Source organism: Plecotus auritus (assembly GCF_963455305.1).
Source record: "Plecotus auritus genome assembly, chromosome: 1".
In the NCBI taxonomy this organism is placed as follows: domain Eukaryota; kingdom Metazoa; phylum Chordata; class Mammalia; order Chiroptera; family Vespertilionidae; genus Plecotus; species Plecotus auritus.
Window position 1 is genome coordinate 85209606 of NC_137770.1, and position 26478 is coordinate 85236083.

The 26478-nt window shown below is 42.0% G+C and overlaps 1 protein-coding gene across 1 annotated transcript; it reads right to left on the bottom strand.

Annotated features, from left to right (window-relative positions):
- Nucleotides 1–2861: 2861 nt before the first annotated feature.
- LOC308251332 (cathepsin G-like) lies at nt 2862–5734 on the bottom strand. Its single transcript, XM_080674515.1, has 5 exons — nt 5650–5734; nt 4529–4676; nt 3965–4100; nt 3580–3834; nt 2862–3162 (listed from the first exon to the last, which is right to left on the bottom strand). Exons 1-5 carry the CDS (start codon nt 5702–5704, stop codon nt 3001–3003), a joined length of 756 nt encoding a protein of 251 aa, XP_080530641.1. The 5' UTR covers nt 5705–5734; the 3' UTR covers nt 2862–3000.
- Nucleotides 5735–26478: the final 20744 nt, after the last annotated feature.

Genomic DNA, 26478 nt, shown 5'->3' on the forward strand with positions numbered 1-26478 from the left:
AATGCAGGCATGGGGCACTTAAGTTGTATCCAGTCCCTATCTCTTGTCTCTGTCAGGATTTGGGATGGCTCTGCCCACAGAGATTTGCTTCTGGGTGGCTACCCCCTTGGTGATGTGGGCACCATGAGTAACACCTGTTTGTGTAGAAAAGATGAAGAGGGTGCAGTTTATCTTGATGTTCCCTAGTCATTCTGGTTTCCCTTGCACTGGGAATTTGCCGTCTAAGTGATGATTATCTGCCAACGAAGTCTTCACTCTCCAGTGTGAATACCAGGAGGTGTGTGTGGGGAAGAGGGGGTCATTCAGGGCCATATTAGAGGCTGGCTACCTCTGAAACCCATTCTAATTGTCAAAGTTATAGCAGCACTCCTAAAACAAACACTGTAAAATTTCTGTTTTAATAATTTGCTATATAGTGGATCATATTGTAGCATTGGAAAATCATACTTCGGAAAATTCATTGGAAACTTGAAAAAGCAATCTTGGCAGCGTATCAGGCTAACAGAGTTCTTAATTGTTCTGGGGAATCATGCTGTCTAAAATCTTGAAATCGTTTATAATTTATTTTTCAGATTTCATGCACTTCTGATGGTTTTTTCACATTTCTATTTTCCCTGAGCGATTGGGACTGACCTGTGCTGCCCTCTGTTGTCCTACGCAAGGTTCAGATGGCTTTCTCCAGGGGCACCCACTTTTCCCCCAAACTCAGACACCATTATCAATGTCATCACCAATCACTTTTGCAATTCTGCTACAGTTGTGATGAATAGCCAGGGTCTAGTTTCTCCTGACCTTGATACTCTGTGCAGGGCCAGGGGCAGTAGCCTCTGTAGATGGAAAGTCTGCCTTGGCTGTTGGGTTGGGAGAGAGGTTCCTCGTGAGGTTACTGCACAAGAGCTTGTTTTGGTTTTATGATTTTCCAGTCTGGTCAGTAGGGCCCCTAATGCACAGAGTCTGTACCTGGAAAAAGAAAGTGGGAGGAATTGTCATCCTTTTGCACTAGCTTCAATGTGCCTTGAAAATACGTTCTTGCCAAAGCTCTGCTGCTGAGGTTTATTTAGTGGGGAAGCGTGCAGAGCTTTGGGAAGCGGTGTGGCTGAGTCTGGGATGGTCAGGAAAGAAATTGTCTTCTGGAGGTGAGTACCATGAGGTCTATAGAAACATTTCCAGCAGAGCAGCTGGAGGCAGAAAGCTGCCTTAGAAGTGCTGAGTGTCAGAGAAAAGATGGGGAAGTGAGATGAGTTTGCCCTGGGTGTTTCCTGGGGACTGAATCCTGACACTGGGCGGGGGGGGGGGGGGGGGGGGGGAAGCTCTGGGAATCTCAGTACCTGTCACAGACAGTAAGGGCTGGCTGAAGGCTCTTCCACCCTTTCTCCTCCCCAGCTCTATCATTAAGTATTCTTTCCATTTGGTAATGCAAACATTTGAAAAATGAGACTGTTATCCCCCAGAACATGCAGTGATGGAATTCCTATGGTTAGGTTGTAGCACATATAGAGAGAATGACTATATTGTCAAAGATGCATTGTTGATTAAAATTTTGTTGCTAAATAGCTTATACTTCGAAAAATTCAAATATTAGACAAATGACTTTCTAATAAGAACTTTGGAATTCACCAAAGTATTTATGTATATAGCCAGTTGGATTTGCTATGTGTTCAATGATAATTCCATTTAGAGGATGGAAACTGCGAAGTTCAGATGGTAAATGCCAGACTACAGGGAATAATTGACATTTTGATGGACATAGAAGAACCTCCCAGCTGATTCTGTACAGTCACATTAAGAATGTGTTTAAAGTGTGATTTTAAGTCATGTGACTTCAGTAACCTTTTATTTTGAATATAATATTAATGCAGACAGTCCTGGAATAATCTTTAGGGTAGAAGTCATGTTATTTTAGTCAACATATGGGTTGAGTTTGGTAAAATTTTAGAGTATTGAAAACAGGAATCAGGCCCCTGACATATTGAAAATGAGGACATTGGTCTACATTGGTTGGCATGGGGATTTGAGAGAAGGACTCTGGCTATCGATGGACACTTGGATTACTTCCATCTCTTGGCCATGTGAATAGTGCTACTGTGAACATGGGTGTTCACTGGCTATTTTTTAAAAATATGTTTTTATTGACTTCAGAGAGAGGAAGGGAGAGGGAGAGAGAAATAGAAACATCCGTGATGAGAGAGAATCATTCATCAGCTGTCTCCTGCATGCCCCTACTGGGGATCAAGCCCACAACCTAGGCATGTGCCCTGACAGGGAATCAAACCATGATCTCCTGGTTCATAGGTTGACACTCAACCATGAGCCACAGTGGCCAGGGTCATTGGCTATTTTTAAGCAAGCAGGTCCTTTTCTTTCTTCTAGGCCTTGTATGATTAATTTTTTTATATTTAGATCTCTGGTCCATTTGAGAATTATTTTGGATTATGGTGTGAAGAGTGGATCCAATTTTATTACCCCTCACCACCAAACTATCTAGTTGTTTTGATGCCATGTATTAAAAGTTCATTATTTCCCAGTGATTTGAGATGCCACCTTTGCCATATATTAAATTGAACATTGTATGGAATTTTAATTATTTCCTTTGGTTGGCCTGTGCTGCACACACCAGTGGCACAGAGTTCTAGAGTATACTTTAATGTCTAGTAGGAGAGTTTTTGGTAGGGTGGAGAGTAGAGACATCTGGGTTTCCATCACTCCCCAAAGCTATGTGGAGAGGGGAGATGGGGAGTGGTTGGCTTGGAGGAGGTAGGTAGCTCATCCTGTCCCCCAGGATGGATTGTGGGAGGCTCATTTGCCCTGAAGAAAAGACCCCATTTTCCTTCAGGATGTCAGACTCAGTCCTGGATACATTTGCTTTGTACAGAATAGATGTTTAATAACACGAGAAATCTGTTATTTCCACTGTAGACATGGCCATTTATTAAGGCTCTAGCAACCCCACTGGAGCTGGCTTCCATCTCAGAGAAGTCAGCTACAGGGGCAAGAAAGGTCTCAGTGTGCTCTCTTTTGGTTAAGTTGGCTCATTGTTCTATTTATCCAGGGTAGGAAACGAGCAATCCTGGTGAAGACTGTTGGAGGAGCCCCGAATCTTCTTCCATAGGAGACAATGCCCTGGGCCACATTGTTACACACAAGGGGGCCTCCAGTGTCCCCCTGTGGGTGTGGAAAGGAAGGGACACTAAGCCAGGCCCCCCACTCCATACCTCCCATGCTTGGTCCCTAAGGTCTGGCCCTCAGAGGAGGGGGGCTGGTGCAGGTGAAGAAGTCAAGCTCCTGGGTCTTTCATTGCTTAGGCTTCAACCCTGGCTGTGGTGACTGTCTCTAGCTTAACTCAAGTCAACGTATCTTGCCCTTTCCCATGAAAATGCTGCACTGACCTTAAGTTTTGCATGTGTATCCATTGTGTGTCCCATACTCCTCCCCTTCCCTCAGAGACTGGGTTGATGGGAAACCCCCCACTTTACGTTGGTCTGGCCCCCAGACAGGCTGTGGGGATGTAGTCTGTTCCCACTGCCTTGTTCTGCCCAGCCCTCTTATCTCAGGTAGTGTTGCAGATGCCAGTGGCCTTACCAGGAAGGTGGTCTTCCCCTCGATCTGGTCTCCTACACAAATCTGCCTTTGGCCGTTGAAGGTATCAAAGCAATTGCTGCACTCTTGATCCCTCTGCACAGTCAGCTGCACATCCTGAAGTGTGTCTGTTCTCCTGTGCTGGCTGACCAGGCCCCAGCCAGCCACAGTGCACAAGGACCCAGGATTCAGTCTGATCTGGGACTGAGGCAGAGCCACTGGCCTCACAAATTGATTCCGTCTGGCTCTATTTTGCAGCTGGCGGGAAGAGTACAGGCATTCAGGGAATGTCTATGCAGCCCTCACCCACCACCCCTGGGACTCTGCCCCTGCTTCCTCCTCCCTGAAGCCCCCATGCTGGGAAGGAGCCAGCTCAGGCAGGTGGTACCTGCAGTAACATGATGTCATTCAGGTGGTTTTGCTGATTATATCTAGGGTGGCGGATGGCTCTGAGCACTAATATACTCTGCTGGGTCCTTTCCTGTCTTCTGATGTTGTGGGCCCCCAAGATGACGCGCATACGGCTGCAAAGGAATAGTGGCTTAGGGGTAGGTATGAGTTGCATGAGCTAAAGTCTACCAGCTGTGCTGAGCAGGTGAGTGCTCAGGGCAGCAGAACTGCAGCTGAGGGAAATGAGGAGACAGGGAGGCCCTGGGGCTGAGATCTCTGTGTCTGCTGCTTCTTCAAAGCCTTGCATTGGAGATGGTGGGGGACACACTGACCTTAAGTTTTGCCTCCCCTAGAATAACTTGAGAAATAGCTTGCATTCATATTTTGAAGCCTAATGCATGCCTTCCATCTCTTCCTCTTGACCTCACTATTCCCTGCCTCCCAGGGTTTACTTAGTCTCTCTTCACCCCTTCATTGCTAGAACCCTGCTTTTGGCTGCATGGTCTTCTGAACTCTTCTGAACATATTTTACTGGCTGCCTGGAAGATCCTTAATTCCTCACCTTCCCCAGCAGCGAGCTGATGTCATCACAAAGTCTTCTCGCACCAGGAATCCTCCACAAGTGCTCAGACCCCTTGGTGTTCGGGTCAGAAGATATGCCATGTAGGGGTGGGAATGGGGCCGGGCCTCTTGGCCTCCGATGATCTTCCCTGGAAGGAAGTATTCAGCACTTATTTCTGTGCTCGCTGAACTCACAGCTTGGTTGATCTTGAAAGGCTAGAAGATTGGGAAGCTACAGAGATGATGCAGGGAAAGGAGGATTTGGTGGTAAAAATTGGGGTTTGCAGGATACCATATTATGGGAGAGGGCTCCAGGATTCTTCAGGAAACACTGTCGGCTCCCACCCCAGACCTCAGCTTCCTCCCACATCCCCAAAAGGAGAACAACCCTTGCTTGAGGCAAGGCACCTAAGCCTCTCACAATGTGGAGAGATCTCTACTGTCGGCATCCAGAGTCCATGGGAATAGCTTCTCCCTGAAATTCCCTGGGACTTTCTTTTTCAAGGATCTTCCTGTTCCTTCTGAGTCCAGCTCAGTGCCAGCTCACAGACTGTTTTTCAAGAATCTAGATATGAGCTGAGGGAACTGTTATTGCGTATCCTTGTCTCCTTGGCTTTGGCATATGGGCTGCAGAAAAATTCATAGAGCAGAGTTACAGAGCACATTCTACATGCCAGGGCAATTCCAAGAGTTCCATGTACACTAACTAATGTAACCATCTTAGCAACTCCATGAGGTGGCATTGCTGTTATTTCTATTTATAGATGAAATACCTGGGAACTGTGAATGCAGATACTGTGCCCAATGACACACAGTGAGGAAGTGCCTAGGCCAGTGTGGGCCCAGAGTCTATGCAGGGGTCCTCAAACTTTTTAAACAGGGGGCCAGTTCACTGTCCCTCAGACCGTTGGAGGGCCGGACTATAGATTAAAAAAATAACTATGAACAAATTCCTATGCGCACTGCGGGCCCGGGATGAGTCGGCTGCTAAGCAGGACAGGCAGCGGCACCGGGCGGGCCAGATAAATGTCCTCGGCGGGATGCATGTGGCCCACGGGCCGTAGTTTGAGGACACCTGGATGGGGTGGGATTGGGCCTCTCTGGGTTTGGACGGTCACTCACCTGCCCCAGCCCCTGTGGGTAGGAGAAAGGCCACCAGGATCAGGAGTTGCTGCATCTTCCCAGGAAGGCTGACCAGTCAGTTGCTGCTGGTGCTTCCTCCTGTCAGGTTTTTAATTCCCAAGAGAGGAAGGAAGGGTAGGGTGGGGACTTGAGGGTTCCCATTCCCATTTTTCTGTTGGTGTAATAGGTTTCATCACCCTTGGCTGGCCAGGAGGTTCGTCTACAAACCGCCAGTGACCTGGGGGAAGGCAACACTGGATCTCCCACAGCCGCTGAGTCATGTTCAGCAGAAATGGGAACCAGGGCACAAGGAGAGAAGCTTTGGGCATGGTGTCCCAGGACCCTAAACCCATCTAATTCAATAATATCCCAAGAAGGCACAGAAGCTGCTACTGCCTACTACCTCATTTCCTATCCCTCTGGGATGGAAGCCTGCCTGAACTCACCCTTTGAGCCCTGGCCACCTGCTGAAACCCTGGCTGCTCCCACCTCTTTCTAGAAGCTGTCAAGGCAGATTGAGTAGCTCTCTCTGCTGGGTGGCTGGAGGGTGCTGGCAGAGAAGGAAAATGGAAGAACAAGGCTGTGCCACTGATGGCAACTTTCTTAGGTCACTTGAGCCTGAAGGAACTCTCAGTAAAAGTTAGGACAGTTGAGGTCTTCTGTTTGCTACTTCCTCCTCAAGGTGAGAACCTTTGTGTCTCAGAGGGTTCTCTGCATGCAGGCAAGGCCTGGTGGGTGGATTCTGTTGAGAGCTGTCAGAACCTGGCTTGAAACTTATAAGATCCTATTTCATCCAGAATATGAGACCCGTCATCCAAATCCCCATTCTCTGTCCAGAGATGAGAATGATTTAGAAGGTACATCCTTGCTGTGCTCCCTATAATACATAAATCCAAAGAACTGAAGCTACTCATTCAACACTAAGAATAAGACCCAGCTGAGTATTGCAGAATAATACAGTGGGTCTTGAGACACTCTTAAAACTGTGTAGGAGACTCTGTATATGTTCAACAAAACAGTATAATCCAGTATAATTTTTCCAAAAAGTACATCAGAATTAAAAAGTAGTACAATTCTTAAACTTCAAAGTTTGTGATAAGTCCACTTAAAAATCTTATATAACTTAAGTGTCCTTTCCTTATATATAAATACTAGAGGCTTGGTGCATGAAAATTCGTGCACTCAGCATGGGGAGGGGTGTCCCTCAGCCCAGACTGCGCCCTCTCACCATCCAGGATTTCTCAGGGGATGTCCACCTGCTGGCTTAGGCCCACTCCAGGGAGTGGGTCTAAGCCAGTTGTGGGCAAACTACGGCCCGTGGGCCGGATCCTGCCCGTTCGGCTGTTCTATCCGGCCCGCGGAGCCAAAAGAGCGGAGGGTTCTCTTGCTCTCTCCTCTGCTCCTTTACTTTGAATTTATATTAGTTCACACAAACACTCCATCCATGCTTTTGTTCTGGCCCTCCAGTCCAGTTTAAGAACCCATTGTGGCCCTCGAGTCAAAAAGTTTGCCCACCTCTGGTCTAAGCTGTAAGTCGAACATCCTTAGCACTGCCACAGAGGCGGGAGAGGCTTCTGCCACTGCTGCTGTGCTGGCCAGCTATGAGCCGGCTTCTGGCTAAGTGGCGCTCCCTCTGTGGAAGCACACTGACCACCAGGGGGCAGCTCCTGCATCTACCTCTTGGTGGTCAGTGTGCATTATAGTGAATGGTAGGGTCAATTTGCATATTACATAGGATACACAGATTTTCACTTAATTTTCAAAGCTGTAAGGAATTTAATACCTTTTCTAATACATCTCCATGACTGCAACATCATGAATTTTTTTTTATACATCTGAAAAGCAATATGCAGAACAAAGAGAAAAAAAGAGAAATAGTATAATAGCTCATTAGTCTCTTAGCATTGGGGCTATTTTAATTTATTCTTACTTAAATTATTTTTCACAACTTAATTTTGTTTTAGAAACATTAAATTAAAAACAGAAGGATAAAGTATAGCTTGCACATATGGTAAAGGGGAGTAACATATATGCATCCAATGATTTAAATAGAGATGTGGTGGGGTAATTTCAATTATAATGACAAGCATATTGTCAAAAGATCAACAAGATCAACAAGCAAAGAAATATGACACCATGACTAGGAAACCATGGGATAATATTAAAGGAATAATCTGATACAGATTACAAAACAAGTGTGTTGATACAAAAACAAGCTTTAAATGGAGTTGCAGGGAATATGGAATTTTAAAAAGAGACATGCCATTTGAAAAACTAAATATGACTTCTAAAAGTGAAAAATGTGATAAGCAAAATTAATGTCATAGTAGGTAAAGTTAACAGATTAGACAAAGATTAAAAGAAAATTTGTAATGTGTAGTAGCTCAGAAAAAGTTGTCAAGAATAAAGAACAGAGAGTCACAAAGACAAAAATACATTAAATAGCCCAATTAGAAGGTTGAATATATGTATAATTAGAGTTCTAGAAGAAAAACAAAAGAATCAGAAAAGGAATAATGAAATAGTGGCTGAGATTTGTTTTTTCAAAAGTGATTAAAAACATCCAATTACAGATTTAAGAGGATAAATAAAATTTAAGTACAATAATAACAAAAAATGCATACCTAGAAATCAATGCCATAGACACATGGCAGAAATCTTAAGAAAGAGAGATAATGAGAAAGAAAGAGGACTTTCAACTGAATGGTGATTAAAGGCTGAATTCTCAATAGCAATAATGAGGAAAGGCCAGGAATAAACAACTTCATAGTCCTTTAGGCTTTTTCAGACACATTTTATAAATTGATTAGTAATGATATAGAAGTTATGGATAGCTGATGAAGTGAAATGACACCTTGCCAACAAATGAAGATTATATACTTTACAAGCACATGTACAATATTTACAAAATATTAACCATAGATTAGGCCATACGTTAAGTCTTAACAAGTGTTTAAAGGATTAAAATTACACATCATTTATTGTAGGCTGCAATGAATTTAAGCTAGAAATGCAGAACAAAATATGGTCAGAAAATCTGCATGTATATGAGAAGCAGGAGCAATTCCTGCAGGTAGAGGTGGTGGGTGGTGCTGGCAGAGGTGGTGGTGGTGGGGAGGGCCTTCCACTTGCCTGTGGATATGGTGGAGGATGGCCTGGATTTATGAACAACAAGCAAGGCCTTGCTTGCTGGTTTGATGTTGCTGGAATTCTGTTCTAAGGTTTTTGAATTTTCATTCCTGCTTTTGCAGTTGATCTGAGCCTATGGTTGGTTTCTGAATTCTTCATTTTTTCCTGCAATCATCATCACTAATAGAAATGTCAGATTAGTATCTGATCTTCATCTATGTTTGAACTCTGGGTCCACCCCACTGCAGTGCCACATGAACTCTGGATCATGCTGTTTGATTTTCTTATAAAACACTGTCCTGGCTGAGGCCACACCAGAGGGCAAGACCCAGTCCGCTCCCCTCTATTTTTAAAACTAAAGAAATAGAATGTTAAATAAATGATGAGTCAAAGTCTAAATCATAATGGAAATCAAAAGTGAGTTCAAAATGATTAATAATGATAAAAATAATTTATAGCAAAATGTGTTGGTTATGTATAAAGATGAAGCCTGATTATTTAACACTAGAGGCCCAATGCACAAATTTGTGCATAGGTGGGGTCACTTGGCCTGTCCGGCGATCAAGGCCTACCAGGGGGCCAGCAGCCAGGGGGAGGGACCCCGGGAGGTTGACCGCCAGGGGGAGGGACTGCAGGAGGTTGGCTGGCCAGCTGGGGGGAGGGGCCGTGGGAAGTAGGCTGGCTGGCTGGGTGGGGAGTGGCTGCAGGAGGTTGGCTGGCTTGGGTGGGGGGAAGGGGCTGTGGGAGGTTGGCTGGCTGGCTGGCCAGGGTGGGTGCGAAGGGGCCACAGGAGGTTGGCTGTGGGAGCACAGTGACCACCAGGGGGCAGCTCCTGTGTTGAGCGTCTGCCCCCTGGTGGTCAGTGTACATCATAGCTACCAATCATCTTGGTTGTTTGAGTCATTTGGTCATAAAGGGTGCTTAGGCTTTTATATATATAGATTATACCTCAAATTAATTCATTTAAAGGTAAAAATGTTGAAATATAACATAGGAGAGTTTCTTTATAAACATACGGTAGGAAAAAATTTTTAAACAAGACCTACAAAACACTAACCATTTAAAATTGTAAAGGAAAAGTGGATAAATTGATCTATGTAAAAATTCAGAAATCCTTATTTTCAAAGGCACTATTAAGATAGTAAAAAGTAAAGCCAGAGTGGGCAAAAGTATTTGCAATAACTGGGAAGGGGTTTGTACCTGGAAGATATATGTATATATACTTTATATATAAATCTTATCTATGTTGTCTTATAAGAATTAGAAAGCCAATAATTTTGAAAATTGACAAATCCCTAGAAAACATACTCAAGAAGTTTGAATTTTTTTCATAAAGATGAAATCAGTTAATTCAGTTATCAAAAACATTTCATCAAGGACAACCAGAAGCTCATATGGCTGCACTGAAAATCTATACAGAATATGAAAAGAATGCTATAGAATTTCTTCTGGAGATTAGATGCTACACATTTCCTTTATGAGACTAGCAAAATCTCAATGCCAAAGCCAATGAAGACAACATGGTAAAGAATCATTATAGGCCACTTGAATATTGATGTAAACCAAATCAATTAATTAGCAAGAGATATTATATCATGACTAATGTGGGTTCACACTAGGTATGGGTGATCTTTCATTCTACACTCAATTGCTATAACATATCACATTGATTGATGAAAGAAGAAACACCATGTGGTTATTTAATGGAAGCAAAACAAAAAAGCATTTGCTAAAATTTATCCTCATTCATTTAAAAATAATATAGAAAAATGTTTTTAATATGGTAAAAATTATCCACAAAAGTGCCACAACTATGATTATACCTAATGGTGAAATGTTTAATGTTTGAGAGTGAAACAATTCAATGACACCTGGGTAGCCATAATCATCATTTCTCTTCAATATTATGCTAAAGATTTTAGTGAGTGCATTTAGGCAGGAAATAGAAGTGAAAGGTATAAGGACAGGAATTGATACATGATATGTACATAGAGAATCTACAGATAAATTATTATAATTAAAAATATAGTTTAACAAAATTGCTAGAGAAATTTATGTATATATAGATTAACCATCCTATCTAATAAAAGGGTAATATGCAAATTAACTGTCACTCTCTCACAAAGATGGTGGTGCCCAGTCACCTCAGCCCCACTGGAGACCCTCAGTCCTGGGGGGCGGGTGGCTGCTGAAAGTGGGCAGTGTGAGCAGCCTGATGGAATGCTTGCTTTGTTGCCGTGGTGAAGAGGCAACTGTTCTGCCCCGGCCCAGCGGAGGGCCTCTGGGCAGCGGGCATGGAGCAGCTGGGGCCTCTAGTGGACAGGGGGGCTGGCCCGCAGCCTCCGCGGCTGAGCGCAGGCTGGGAGAGGAGACGTGGGCCCATCTCCCACAGAAGCAGCGTGGGTCCCTCCTGGCTCCCGCGGAAGCGGTGTGGCTCCCTCCCAGCTCCCGTGGGCGTGGGTGGCTCGCTTCTGCCTCCTGCAGAAGCAGTGCGGCTCGTGGGGGCGTTCTGTGGTTCTCACCGGCTTCCGCGGAAGCAGCGAGCGGTCTACTGTGCCTGATATTGTGCAATGGGCTACTAGTATTTCTATATATACATAAGTACTGCTAGAAACTTAAATTTTGAAAAAAAATAATATAAATGGCATGAAAATGATCAAATAACAAAAAATAATTTTAAGGAGATGTGCAGGACTTTTTTTAAAATCCTCACTTTATTGATTTTTAGACAGAGCAGAAGGGAGAAGAGAGACAGAAAGAGAGAGAGAAATATTGATGTGAGAGAGACACATTGATTGGTTGCCTCCTGAATGAGCCTGCAACTGAGGTATGTGCCTTTGACCAGAATCGAACCCTGGACCCTTCTGTTGTGGGCCGACGCTCTTAACCACAGAGCAAAACCGCCTAGGGTGTGCAGGACTTCTTTGAAGAAACTCAAAGACTTTATTAAGAGACAATTAAAAAGACCTAAATATAAAGATATTCCATGTTTGTGGATTGCAAAACAAAATATTTAAAAATGTCAATTCTCCAAAAAGTGATCTATAGATTCATTGCACTAAAGTGAGATTTTATAGAACTTAAATGATTTCTGGTATATGCGGAAAAACAAATGGCCAATAAAAACCAAGACACTCTTGAGGAATGAGAATAAGATGGGAGGACTTGCTTTAGCAAATAAAGCCATAGTGATGAAGCTAGAGTGGTACTGATGGGGGCATAGAGACATAGACTAATGGACCAGAAATAGAGATTCCACACCCATTTGGATAGATACAGACATATATAGACACTTGAATTATGATGGAGGTTTCATGACAGATAGAGGAGAAAGGAAGTTTTTTCCTCCCCAATTAATGATGCTAGGACAATAGGTATCTTCATGGTGTCCTGTAGGGACACATTTTCTATGTGGAAAAGAAAAACTTGTCCTTTACTCACACCATATCTAATAATCCATTTTAGGTGTGAATAAATATTTGAAAATATCCTATATAATAAAACACTAATATGCAAATCGACTGAACAGTGGAACAACCAGTCACTATGACACACACTGACCACCAGGGGGCAGACGCTCAATGCAGGAGCTGCCCCCTGGTGGTCAGTGTGCTCCCACAGGGGGAGCACTGCTCAGCCAGAAGTCAGGCTCACGGCTGGTAGGCGCAGCGGTGGTGGCGGAGCCTCTCCCGCCTTCACTGCAGGTGGGCGGTAAAAAGCAAGGAGTCCCATACTGCGAGAGGGGTGTCTGACTGCTGGCTTAGGCCCGATCCCTGAGGGGATCGGCCTGGGCCAGCAGGCGGACATCCCCCGAGGGGTCCTGGACTGGGAGAGGGTGCAGGCTGGGCTGAGGAACCCCCCATCCCACCCCCCCAGTGCACAAATGTCATGCACCAGGCCTCTAGTAATGTAATAATGCCTTTATGATAGGTAAAAATGTTAAATGCTATATATAAGGGTGGGCAAAGTAGATTTACAGTTGTAATACAAATAAATAATACAATAATTAATAAATAATAATACAAGGATAAACAATGTGTTTTGCATACTCACAACCATAAACCTACTTTTGTCTACCCCTGTACATAAAAGTACTAATCATAAAAAGGACTGTTAAGACAACTGCAGCACCCACGGAACAGCTGCGAGCCCCAGAACAACGCTCCCCAATTGGCGCAAACACACGGGTTCAGAGGAGCTCTACACTCCACCACGGAAAGGTCAGATTTCTCCTGGGATAAGGTGAGGTCTCTGGTCCCACCGCGAGAGAGCAATGCGCGTTTTGCGGGAGCTGGAGGACCAGGGAAGTCTGTGCCTACAAAGATCCGTGGCTGTTGGGGCTGGCGTGATTTGTGAATGTGGAAGGGGGTCCTCAGAGCTGCTAACAGAAGGGCTCTCTAAAAAGCAACCCATTTTGATCTGACGTGCAGGGACACCCTAAGAATTTCAGGGGTGTGCCGGCTGCCTAGTCTTACGCGCAGCCCCGGAGTTCTCACTTGGGCTTTTTCCTCTTCAAATCCTTGCTTCTGATTACTAAGCCCAATACATAGGATCACCCAGTTGGGGACACCCTGGGAGACTACAGGGGAAATTGTTTTTCTGGAACCTGGGGATCGGAGCGGGGAGTGACCATCGGAGAGCCAGCTCTGAGGCAGCCCACTCCCACAAACCGGTAGTGAGTGCCACAGGGAAAGAAGGCTCTAACACTGCCTACAGAGGCCATAGATAGACCCGGAAGTCAATCCAGAAACACTGCCACCAGGGGCTGAATCACAAATTTACTCTTGTGTAATCAAAAATAAAGGAATACGAGAAATTAAGACACACCGCCTGCTTAAAATCAGGACTGGCTTACAACACTGAAGAGCAGTGGAACACAGGGAACTGCAATACTGTCTGGACTGAGAAACAGGTGTGCCAAACAGAACAACAGAGGAAGTGAGTGACCTTCACTACTCCACATTTTATTTTTAATTTTTATTTTTTTATTTTCATTTTTTGCATCTTTTACTCAAGAAACTAATTTTTTTTCTTTTTTCCTCACTTGATTTTACCTTTTTAATTAGTACATTTTTATTTTCAACCTGTATTATTACTACTGCTATTTTATCTTTTTTTTTTTTAAGTGTCATTTTATTTTCTCTTCATTTTATTTTGGGATTAGTGTTCTACATTCTATTTTTATCTTTCCTTTAGCATCGTTTTACTCTATTTCAACTCTACCTTTATGCCATCACTCTCTTCCTAACCTTCCCCTTTTCGGTGTCCTGTTTATCTTACCCCTTTCCTGCTTTAGATTTTCCCTATTCTTTCTGTTTACCCCTTGTTAAAATTTCACTCTACTAACATATCTAATCTCCAATCCCCTGCTCCAAGTCCATACACACCTCTCTCTTCGCTGTCTTAACTATCCAAAAAATTGTTTTTCTCTCTGTCCTTTTGTTGTTGTTCGCTTGAATGTAGATTATATCGAATTTTTATGCTTTTTTATGAGATTGTTTTGCTTATTCTTCTTTTGTTTATTTTTTTTGTTTGTTTTGTGCTTCTGTTTTCCCTTGCCTCACTCACTATTAATTGGTGTTGTAGTTTGTATTAATCCCCAGGTACTTGTTGCTGGCATTTGCTGGGATTAGTGATTGTTCTATTGGAGTTTTATCCCCAATATATATAGTCTGTTCCCCTTTCTCTCTTAGTCTCTTTCTTGTCTCTCTTTCTTTGTTTTTTTTTTCCCTTTTCCCAATTTCATTTTGACACTCCTTTTTTTTTCTTCTTTCTTTCTTTTTCCTCTTCTTTCTCTCCTATCCCCTAATTTGCCTTTCTCTGGTGGTCACCTTTATTGGAGGTTATTAATATTGTGAATACATTTCTGTTCAGTGACTTGTGTGTTGTACCTGGTAGTGCTGTATTTTGTGCCTTAAAATCAACACAGGAGAGAGAGAACTACATAACCAGATACCCAAAGAAGAGAGACCATGGGGAGACAAAGAAACAGCCCGCATATGAAAGAAAAGCAGGTATCACCAGAAAAGGAAGTAAACGTAATGGAGGCAAGCAACCTTCCAGAGAAAGAATTCAGAGAAATGGTCATAAGGTGGATGAAAAGAATGGAAGACAAATTCGACAATATGAGAAAGAACCAAGAGGAAATAAGGAAGAACCAAGAAGAAATGAAAAATGACATCGCTGCTGTAAAGAACTCAATAGAAAGCATCAAGAGTAGACTAGAAGAAGCAGAGGACTGCATCAGTGAGCTAGAAGACAAGATGGGAAAAAATACCCAAGTAGAGCAACTTCTAGAAAAAAAAAATTAAAAGGCAGGAGGAGAGCCTAAGGGAACTTTGGGACAACACGAAACAAAACAACATCCGCATAATAGGGGTTCCAGAAGGAAAGGAAGCTGAGCAAGGAATAGAAAACCTCTTTGAAGAAATAATGACAAAAAATTTCCCTGATATAGGGAAGAAAAAACCCACACAAATCCAAGAAGCTCACAGAGTCCCAAGCAAAAAGAACCCCAAAAGACCGACGCCAAGGCACATTATAATTAAATTGGCAAACACCAGCGACAAAGTAAGAATCTTAAAAGCGGCAAGAAAGAGACAGAAAGTTACCTACAAAGGAACCCCCATCAGAATAGCAACTGATTTCTCAACAGAAACTCATCAGGCCAGAAGGGAATGGAATGAAATATACAAAGTCATGCAAAGGAAGGGTCTGAATCCAAGAATACTGTACCCAGCAAGGCTATCAATGAAAATTGAAGGTGAAATCAGGAGCTTCACAGACAAAAAAGGACTAAGGGAATTTATTACCACCAAACCAGCAATGCAAGAAATGCTAAAGGGTCTGCTGTAATAAAAAAGAAATAGGAAGCGAAGAAGGAACACAGGGGTAAAGAATAGGAATGGTGACAAATAAGTACCTATCAATAATAACTTTAAATGTAAATGGATTAAATGCCCCAATCAAAAGACATAGGGTAACAGATTGGATAAGAAAACACGACCCATATATCTGCTGTCTACAAGAAACCCACCTCAGAAAAAAAGACACACACAGACTGAGGGTGAAGGGATGGAAAAAAGTTTTCCAGGCAAATGGAACTGAAAAAAAAGCTGGGGTAGCAATACTTATATCTGAAAAATTAGATCTCAAAGTGAAGGACATAACAAGAGATAAGGAAGGCCACTTCATAATACTAATGGGTGCAATCCAACAAGAAGAAATAACTCTGGTAAACATATATGCACCCAATACAGGAGCACCCAAATACATAAAAAACTCCTGAAGGATATCAAGGGAGAGATTGACAGCAATTCAATCATAGTAGGAGACTTTAATACCCCACTATCACCATTGGACAAATCCTCTAAACAAAAAAATCAGCAAAGAAACATCAATCCTAAATAACTCACTAGACCAGATGGACTTAATTGACATCTTCAGAATATTTCACCCCAAAGCCATAGAATATACATTCTTCTCAAGTGTACATGGGACATTTTCAAACATAGACCATATGTTGGGACATAGGCAAAGTCTCTTCAAATTCAAGAAGATGGAAATCATATCAAGCATCTTCTCAGACCACAGTGGCATAAAACTGGAAATCAACTACAATAAAAACAACCCAAAGAAATCAAACACATGGAGACTAAACAGCATGCTATTAAACCATGACTGGGTTACCAGAGAGATCAAAGAAGAAATAAAAAAACATCATGGCAACAAATGACAATGAAAACACTACAATCCAAAATCTATGGGACACAGCGAAAGCAGTCTTGAGAGGGAAGTTCATAGCTCTACAAGCCTACTGCAAAAAACAAGAAACAATTGTAATAAATTACCTAACCCAACAACTCAAAGAGTTAGAAAAAGAGCAACAAGAAAAGCCCAGTGTAAGCAGAAGGAAGGAAATAATAAAGATCAGAGTGGAGATAAACGACATAGAGACCAAAGAAACAATACAAAAGATCAACAAAACCAAGAGCTGGTTCTTTGAAAGGATAAACAAGATTGATGAACCTCTAGCTGGCTCACCAAGAAGCAAAGAGAGAGGACCCAAATAAACAAAATCAGAAATGAAAGAGGTGAAATAACAACAGATCCCGCCGAAATACAAAGGATTGTTAAAAAATACTACGAACAACTCTATTCCAACAAACTGGACAACCTGGAGGAAATGGACATATTCCTAGAAAAATATAACCTTCCAAAGCTCAATCAGGAAGAATCTAAACAGCTCAATATGCCAGTAACTATGGAAGAAATTGAAGCAGCCATCAAAGAGCTTCCGGCAAACAAAAGCCCAGGGCCAGACGGCTTCACAGGAGAGTTTTACCAAACATTCAAGGAAGAACTAAAACCTATCCTCCTCAGACTATTCCAAAAAATTCAAGAGGAAGGAACACTTCCAAGCTCCTTCTATGAAGCCAGCATCACCCTAATACCAAAACCAGAAAAAGACAACACAATGAAGGAGAATTACAGGCCAATATCCCTCATGAATGTAGATGCCAAAATCCTCAAAAAAATTCTAGCAAATCGGATCCAGCAGTACATCAGAAAGATCATACACCATGACCAAGTAGGGTTTATCCCAGGCATGCAAGGATGGTACAATATCCACAAATCATTAAATGTGATACATCACATAAACAAATTGAGAGATAAAAATCACATAGTCATATCAATTGATGCAGAAAAAGCATTTGACAAAATCCAACACCCTTTCTTGATAAAAACTCTCAACAAGGTGGGAATAGAAGGATCATACCTCAACATAATAAAAGCTATATATGATAAACCCACAGCTAACATCATACTCTATGGGCAAAAACTAAAACTATTTTCCCTAAGAACAGGAAGAAGACAGGGATGCCCACTCTCACCACTCCTGTTTGACATAGTACTGGAAGTATTAGCCATTGTAATTAGACAAGAAGAAGAAATAAAAGGCATCCAAATTGGAAAAGAAGAAGTAAAGCTGTCCTTATTTGCAGATGACATGATATTGTACATAAAAAACCCGAAAGACTCCATCAAAAAACTAACAGAATTAATAAATGAATTTGGCAATGTAGCAGGATACAAAATTAAAGCCAAGAAATCTATGGCATTTCTATACACCAACAGTGAACTTACAGAAAGAGAGACTGAAAAAGCAATCACATTTTCCATCGCACCAAAAAAATTAAGATACTTAGGAATAAACCTAACCAAGGAGGTAAAAGACCTATATGCGGAAAACTACAGGACACTGAAAAAAGAGATAGAGGAAGATGTAAACAGATGGAAGAACATACCATGTTCATGGATTGGTAGAATCAACATCATTAAAATGTCCATACTACCCAAAGCAATCTATAGATTCAATGCACTCCCCATTAAAATACCAATGGCATATTTTACAGACCTAGAAAGAACTCTCCAAAAATTCATCTGGAATAAAAAAAAGACCCCGAATAGCCACAGCAATACTGAGAAAGAAGAATAAAATAGGAGGGATCTCAATACCAGATTTCAAGCTGTATTACAAAGCCACTGTCCTCAAAACAGCCTGGTACTGGCACAAGAACAGACATATAGATTAATGAAATAGAATAGAGAATCCAGATATCGACCCAAACCACTATGCTCAATTAATATTTGACAAAGGAGGCATGAGCATACAATGGAGTCAGGACAGTCTCTTCAATAAATGGTGTTGGGAAAATTGGACAGATACATGCAAAAAAATGAAACTAGATCACCAACTTACACTATACACAAAAATAAACTCAAAATGGATATAGGACTTAAATATAAGACGGGAAACCATAAAAATACTAGAGGAATCCACAGGCAGCAAAATCTCAGACATATGCCAAAAGAACTTTTTCACTGATACTGCCCCTAGGGCAATGGAAGCCAAAGAGAAAATAAACAAATGGGACTACATTAAAATAAAAAGCTTTTGCACAGCAAAAGAAACCATCAACAAAACAACAAGAAACCCCACCGTATGGGAGAACATATTTGCAAATGTTATCACTGATAAAGGTTTAATGTCCAACATCTACAGGCAGCTTATACAACTTAATAAAAGGAAGATATATGATCCAATAAAAAAATGGGCAACGGACCTAAATAGAATCTTTTCGAAAGAAGACAGAAAGAAGCCCAAGAGACACATGAAAACATGCTCAAAGTCACTAATTATCCGAGAGATGCAAATCAAAACGACAATGCGATACTATCTCACACCTGTCAGAATGGCTATCATCAACAAATCAACAAACAACAAGTGTTGGCGAGGATGCGGAGAAAAAGGAACCCTCGTGCACTGCTGGTGGGAATGCAGACTGGTGCAGCCACTGTGGAGAACAGTATAGAGTTTCCTCAAAAAACTGAAAATGGAACTCCCATTTGAGCCAGTAATCCCACTCCTAGGAATATATCCTAAGAAACCAGAAACACCAATCCGAAAGGATATATGTACCCCTATGTTCATAGCAGCACAATTTACAATAGCTAAGATGTGGAAACAGCCTAGGTGCCCGTCAGCAGATGACTGGATCAGAAAACTATGGTACATCTACACAATGGAATACTATGCTGCCATAAAAAAGAAGGAATTACTACCATTTGTAGGCACCTGGATGGAATTAGAGAACATTATGCTAAGTGAAATAAGCCAGTCAATGAAAGAAAAATACCACATGATCTCACTCATTTGGTGATAATGAAAAACATTATAAACTGATGAACGAAAAGATAGTTACAGAGGCAGTAAAGCATCAAACAGACTGTCTAATTACAGTGGTAAGGTTAGGGAGAGGTGGGGGAAATAAGAGATCAACTGAAGGACTTGTATGCATGCATATAAGAGTAACCAACAGATGCAAAACATTGAGGGGGGAGGGCATGTATGGGAGTGGGGTGGGGGGGGCAATGGTAAGATATGTACACATATAATACCTTAATAAAAAAAATAAAAAGGACTGTTAATTTGATCTATTAAAATCAAGAGCAATAACACACATATGAAAAAGATATTCAAGTGAGTAGAATAATGGGCAAAAGACTGGAACAGCTGCATCTCCAAAGAGGAAATCCAAGTGGCCAATAAAATGTGAAAAGGTGTTACTTTCCATAGTTAGAACCTCCCCCTTAAATCACAGTGAGATACCAGTTACAGTCACCAGGTTGGTTATGTTCCCTCTCCTGGGTGTATACGCTAGAGCAGTGGTTGGCAAACTGCGGCTCGCAAGCCACATGCGGCTCGCGAGCTGCAGTTTGCCGCTCTGTTGACTAATGAGTTTGCTGACCACTGCCCTAGAGAAACACGTGCAAATTTCCATCAAATACATGTCCAAAAAGGTCATGCATTATTCATGATAGCCCCAAACTGGCAGCACTTGGAAGGTCCATCACCAACAGCACAGATAATCAAATTGTGGCATATTTATATAATGGGATATTGTATAGCAATGAAAAGGAATGACTATTGCACAGGCAGCTCACAAATGAAACTCACAAACATGATGTTGAGCAAAAGAACCCAAGAAGACTGCATTCAGTATGATTCTCTTTATATAAAGTTGAATGCTAGCAATAATGAAACATCATTGGATAGAAATGTACACATAGGTGGAAAATTATGATGAAAAGCAAGGAAGGAGTTATCACAAAAGTCACAATAGTAGTTAAGTCTGGGGTTGGAGAGCAGAGAGGGCCTTTTGACCAGGAGGAGACATATGGGTGATTTCTGGAATGTTTCATGGTATAGTTGACATAAACTGTAGTGCTTGCCTTATAATTATCCTATAAACTGTACCTTTATGTTTTGTGCACTCCATATATATATATATATATATATATATATATATATATATATATTTAAATATTTTATTGATTTTTTACAGAGAGGAAGGGAGAGGGATAGAGAGTTAGAAACATCAATGAGAGAGAAACATCGATCAGCTGCCTCCTGCACACCTCTGGGGATGTGCCCGCAACCAAGGTACGTGCCCTTGACCGTAATCGAACCTGGGACCTTTCAGTCTGCAGGCTGACGCTCTATCCACTGAGCCAAACCGGTTTCAGCTGTATATATATTTTAAAAATACATTTTATTGATTTTTTATAGAGAGGAAGGGAGAGGGATAGAGAGCTAGAAACATCAATGAGAGAGAAACATCGATCAGCTGCCTCCTGCATACCTCCCACTGGGGATGTGCCCACAACCAAGGTACATGCCCTTGACTGGAATCGAACCTGGGACCTCTCAGTCCGCAGGCTGATGCTCTATCCTCTGAGCCAAACCAGTTTCAGCTCATGTCTGTATATTTTACAATAAAACAATGTAAAAGCCTATTTGCCAGAGAGTGGGGATTAGAGAGAGCATTTTGAGAAAGAGGGGACTATATGAGAGTAGATGGGGCAAGCAAGTTTTTATTTTCTATGTTAATAAAAATTGTAATATTTGTACTAATAACAGCACTTTGCTTCACAATACCCATAGCTGGTTATATCTACTTTGGACTGCTTTATTACATTTCCGTCAGTTACAACTGTTTTCTCCTCTGGGTTGTTGGGACATTAACGTAGGCTGTTTCCCAGCTCCTGCTGGGGCCCCCATGCCCAGCTCTTCTGGGAAAGCAGTTGCCAGCTGGTGCTGGGTCACTTCCCCTTTGATGCTGCTCTAGTCAGTCACCATGAGACTGTTCTTGGCTCTGTAGGAGGCTGTGTACTTCTGAGGGATCCTGGACATCCTCAGAGCTGCCTTAATATCACCCTTTGAAGGGTATTTTGGAAACTTTTTGGGAAGTCTCTACTGGCAAGCTTGTGATTATTTCATGGAGTGTCTGTACCGGGAGAAGACTGTGCCAGTGCTACTGAGGCACTTGCTTGTAGGGAAGAGCAAAGGAAATTTAATGGGATCTGCATAAAACCTTCCCATCAGTGTAGTGAGCGGGAAAGAGGGGACTGCAAAGCCCGGATGTGGCAGAGAAAGATTTGACAAAAGGTTCAAGGCTCTCAGTGTTCCTAGCAGAAAAGTTTACTTATGAGCTTGAGCAGCTGACCCCGGGGCCCTGGATAAATGCGAGAATGAGCTGGAGGTGGACATATTCCCTGAGACCCTCTTCCAAAACTGCTCAGACTATCTAAGTATTCAACAATAGGAGATGGTAATATGATATATTACAAAATATAAATCGTGGGATAAATCATGATGTATTCATGGGATGAAATGCTATCCAGCTATTAAAAGCTTCCAGGTTTAGAAGAATGCTTCATGGCCTGGAGCAGTTTGCTTCATCTAATATTAAGAGGAAAAAGTAGAATGTAAAATGATCCGTGTAAGTTGATACTAATCCTGTTAAAAAAGGGCAACAACCAGAACAACTATTTTATGGGACTCTTTTTCACCTTTATATTAGTAATTTTTTCTATAATGGAAATGTTAGTTTTATGAGCAGAATAGTATTTAGGGCTCTTAATCTTTATAGACAGCAAACACTGTTAAACACTGTAGTAGAGAAGAGGTAACAGTTTGGTAAAAACAATTTCCTTTTCTTCTAGGGGACATAGGTGAACTACATTACCCAGCGTCACTTAAAGCCAAGTGTGGCTGTGTGACTGTCATAGCAAATGGGATGTGAGTGGAAAGGATGTGGACACCTTCTAGTTCTGGCCCATAACATGCTCTCATGCCTGACATCCCCTTCCAATTTTTGAGGCAGATGAACCTGGGGAACTTGGAAGCTATTTTAGGGTCCCTTCGCTTGGGCTGACCACGTAATTTATTGTCCAACCGGGGACACTTGAAGTAAATAGGGGCACTGCTCATTTTGGACTGTGTGTGAATAAGAAACAAACTTTTTATTGTGTTAGTCAAGGAAATGCTGAAGTTTATGTGTTAAAATCATTAGGGTTAGCTTAACTTTTATATGTACCAACTTATTGAAGTCTGCCTTTTTTGACATAGAATATTTTAATAAATAAAATTATTTTAATAATGATAAAATTTAGAGTATTTAATAAATTAAAATGTAGAAGAAAATGTCAGCTTTAATCCCACTACCCATCTGACCACTGTTAACAGTTGTATTTCCATGTTAGGTTTTTTCCATGTATATATTTTTTATATATATGTGTTTACAATACATTTAGTTTTGAATCCTATACTTTAAATCATTCAACATAAACCTTTGCCTCATTTTATTAAAATCTATTTGTGAATATCATTTTAGAATCTCATTCATATTAAAAAAACAGCCCTAACCGGTTTGGCTCAGTGGATAGAGCGTCGGCCTGCGGGCTGAAGGGCCCCAGGTTCGATTCCGGTCAAGGGCATGTACCTTAGTTGTGGGCACATCCTCTGTAGGGGGTGTGCAGGAGGCAGCTGATCGATGTTTCTAACTCTATCACTCTCCCTTCCTCTCTGTAAAAAATCAATAAAATATATTTAAAAAAAACCAAAACAGGCATTTAAGTTATCTAAATAATACATAAACATAGAAAATTAGGAAAATGAATATGCAGGAAAAAGAAAAAAGCCTAAAAGGAAAATATGTGTATAATAAAAATTTGATTGCTGATTACAATCATGAGACCCATAAAGTTTTGGTCAACAACAGACTACATATACAATGGTGGTCCTGTAAGACTATAATGGAACTGAAAAATTCCTGTTGCCTAGTGATGTCATAGCCACCCTTGCTCAAGGCATTACCCACATGTTTGTAGTGATGCCAGTATAAACAAACCTACTGGCTGCCAGTCGTGTAAAAGTATAATACATACAATTGCCAGCACATAATAGTTGATAATGATAATAAACAAGTGTTACTGGTTTGTATATTTACTATTCTGTACTTTCTATTTTTATTTTAGTGTGTACTATTTATACTGCAAAACAGTATGCGTATTATGCAGGCAGCAACCTCATAGATCTTCTGTTTACCAAGTCTCTTGATTGCAACATTTTCTCTTGCGCTTGATTTAACTTGTGTTGTTTTGTACAGTAACCTGCTATACAGGTTTGCAGTCTAGGAGCAATAGACTATGACATATGGCTTAGGTGTGTAGTAGGCTATACCATCTAGGTGTGTGTAAGTACATTCCATGATGTTCACACAATCAATACTAATACTAATACTAATACTAATACTAATACTAATACTAATACTAATAAATACTAATACTAATATCCTAAGGACACATTTCTCAGAATGTATCCATGTCATTAAGCTGTGCATGACTGTATATGCTCTCTAATATGCTTTTGACTTAATCATACCTGGTGAACATTCTTCTATGTGGCAAATTGTACTTCTATGTCTTAACTTTAAAGGTTCCATAGTGTTCAATCATATGTAACATTTTAAAAGCTAATCCCCAAATTTGTGCTAGACATAGGTATTGTTTCTATGATTTGACTTACGTAACAGATGTATAAAAAATAATCTTGTCCAAATTTCTTGGTGTGGTTAATGGCTAGGTAAAAGACTGCTTTTATTATTTTTAGGACCTTTGTGTACAAGGTGTGAAAATGTTATTTTCTCAATGGCCATATTGAAGCTAAGTATTATTATTATTTGTAAATTCTTCTTAACCAGATAAACAAAAAATTATTGCTATTTGAAATCACATTAATTAGTAAACTTTGACTTTTCCCCAAAGCTTTAGTTTTTCTTATAACTTGTCTATTAATGTTCTAAGCTTAGTTTCCTTTCTTTCTTTCATTTCCTTATCCCAGTTTTCTGGAGCAGTGGGTAATACAGGTATGAATGGCTTGCATAATCTATATTATAAAAGGCCAATGGCCGTAACGCCGGAATGCTGGAACGACCAAATAATTGGTCACCAGGAGGTGTATTGATGGGTCTCGCAGCGTGGCGGGTCTCAGTCTTGCGGCATGGGGGGAGGGAGTCTGGGTTCTGCCCGTGTGGCGGGTCTGGGTCTTGCATGATTTCACGTGTTGGGCCTCTAGTCTTATATAATAAAACCCTAATATGCAAATTGACTGAACGTCAGAATGACCAGTCGCTATGACAAGCACTGACCATGAGGGGGCAGATGCTCAATGCAGGAGCTGCCCCCTGGTGGTCAGTGTGCTCCCACAGGGGAAGTGTTGCTCAGCCAAACGCCAGCTGGCTAGCACAGCGGTGGTGGCGGGAGCCTCTTCTGCCTCTGTGGTTGTGTTAAGGACCCCTTGGGGGGATGTCCAACTACCAGCTTAGATCTGTTCCCCAGCCATCAGACATCCCCTGAGGGGTCCTGGACTGTGAGAAGATGCATGCCGGGCTCAGTGCATGAATGTTGTGCACCGGGCCTCTAATACATCATAATGTGATGTACCATATTTTACCTTTTCCCTGTTTGGACATTAATATGATTCCAATTTGTAGTCTATCCTATATAATAAAAGCCTAATATGCTAAGTGTCTGGTCATCCAGAGACCAGTCGACTATTCAACCAATCAAAGCATAATGTGCTAATGATATGCTAAGGCTGCTCAACTGCTCGCTATGATGCGCACTAACCACCAGGGGGCAGACACTCCAACAGGTAGGAATTTGCCTCTCGGATCTGACCAATCAGGACTGAGCAAGATGGGCCAGACACGCCCTGGAGCTTTCCCACGGTCCCTCCCCAGCCCAATCATGCATTGGTGGGGTCCCTCAGCCTGGCCTGTGCCCTCTCACAATTTGGGACCCTACAGGGGATTTTGGAGAGCCAGTTTCAGCTTGATCCCACAGGTCACTCCCCTCAGGAGGGTGCCAGACACAGGGCTCATGGCTGGTGAGTGCTGCTGCAGCAGCACAAGCCTCTCCCAATTGGGACTGATTGGGTGCGAGCCTGCAGCAGGCGCAGTGGGGCTGGGATGAGTGGGAGCGGCAGGTAGGAGCTGCAGGCAGCATTGGACTGTGGGTTTTGGCCCGATCTCTGTAGGCCACCCAGAGGGGCCCCACCCATGCACGAATTTGTGCACTGGGCTTCTAGTTATTAAATAACGGTGTGATGAACATTGTTGTGAGTAACCCCCACACCCCACCACACACTTTAGACCTTCCATAGAATAAGGGTTCTAGAAATAAAAATCACTACATCAAAAGAGGGAGAAATAAATGTAAACATACTTAGAAATCATTTTAAGGAAACATGTACTGTCAAGAGCAGCCTTGTCCTCATGATGCTCAGTCATCCTGTGTCAAGTGCAGAGGAAGACACCCACCAGGTGCTGTCCTCCAAGGCCACACACCTTGCTCTTGGGTTTGGATACCCGTGGACTCTGCTGCTGGCTCTGCCTTACACCTGGGGCCCCAGGGAGCTCCTCATGGCTGACTGTCTGGGGGCTCCATTTCTTTTGTGTGATGGTTCCTCCTGGGGGTCATGTTTGACTGAAGTGGCCCCTTAGCTCCTGCACCATCTACCCTTCACCTGCTCATCTCACAGGTGCACTCAGCTCTTCTCTCACCTGTGCTTCTGCCAGGGATGGGAGCCCCAGGGAACACATGGCACATGGATGTAGGGATGGTCTAGTGTAAAAAATGAGCTTTTATTTGCTTTCCAGCTTACACTTAAATGTGCTGGGTTTTGTTCCTCATATCCTTGTGGTTCTTTTGCTATTCATTTTAAGGAAGTTGTTTTTCCTTTCAGTGTGGGTCCCACTTGACTCCTTGTTTGTGCAGCTGTTGTGAATTTGT

What these genes read in the sequence shown, in the direction of transcription:
- LOC308251332 (XM_080674515.1), bottom strand. Translation starts at nt 5,704, where the DNA reads ATGCAGCAACTCCTGATCCTGGTGGCCTTTCTCCTACCCACAGGGGCT. An exon ending in ACCCACAGGGGCTGGGGCAG is followed by an intron (nt 4,677 to 5,649) that starts GTGAGTGACCGT and finishes ACTTCCTTCCAG; the next exon opens with GGAAGATCATCGGAGGCCAA. An exon ending in AGGGGAAGACCACCTTCCTG is followed by an intron (nt 3,163 to 3,579) that starts GTAAGGCCACTG and finishes CCACACCCACAG; the next exon opens with GGGGACACTGGAGGCCCCCT.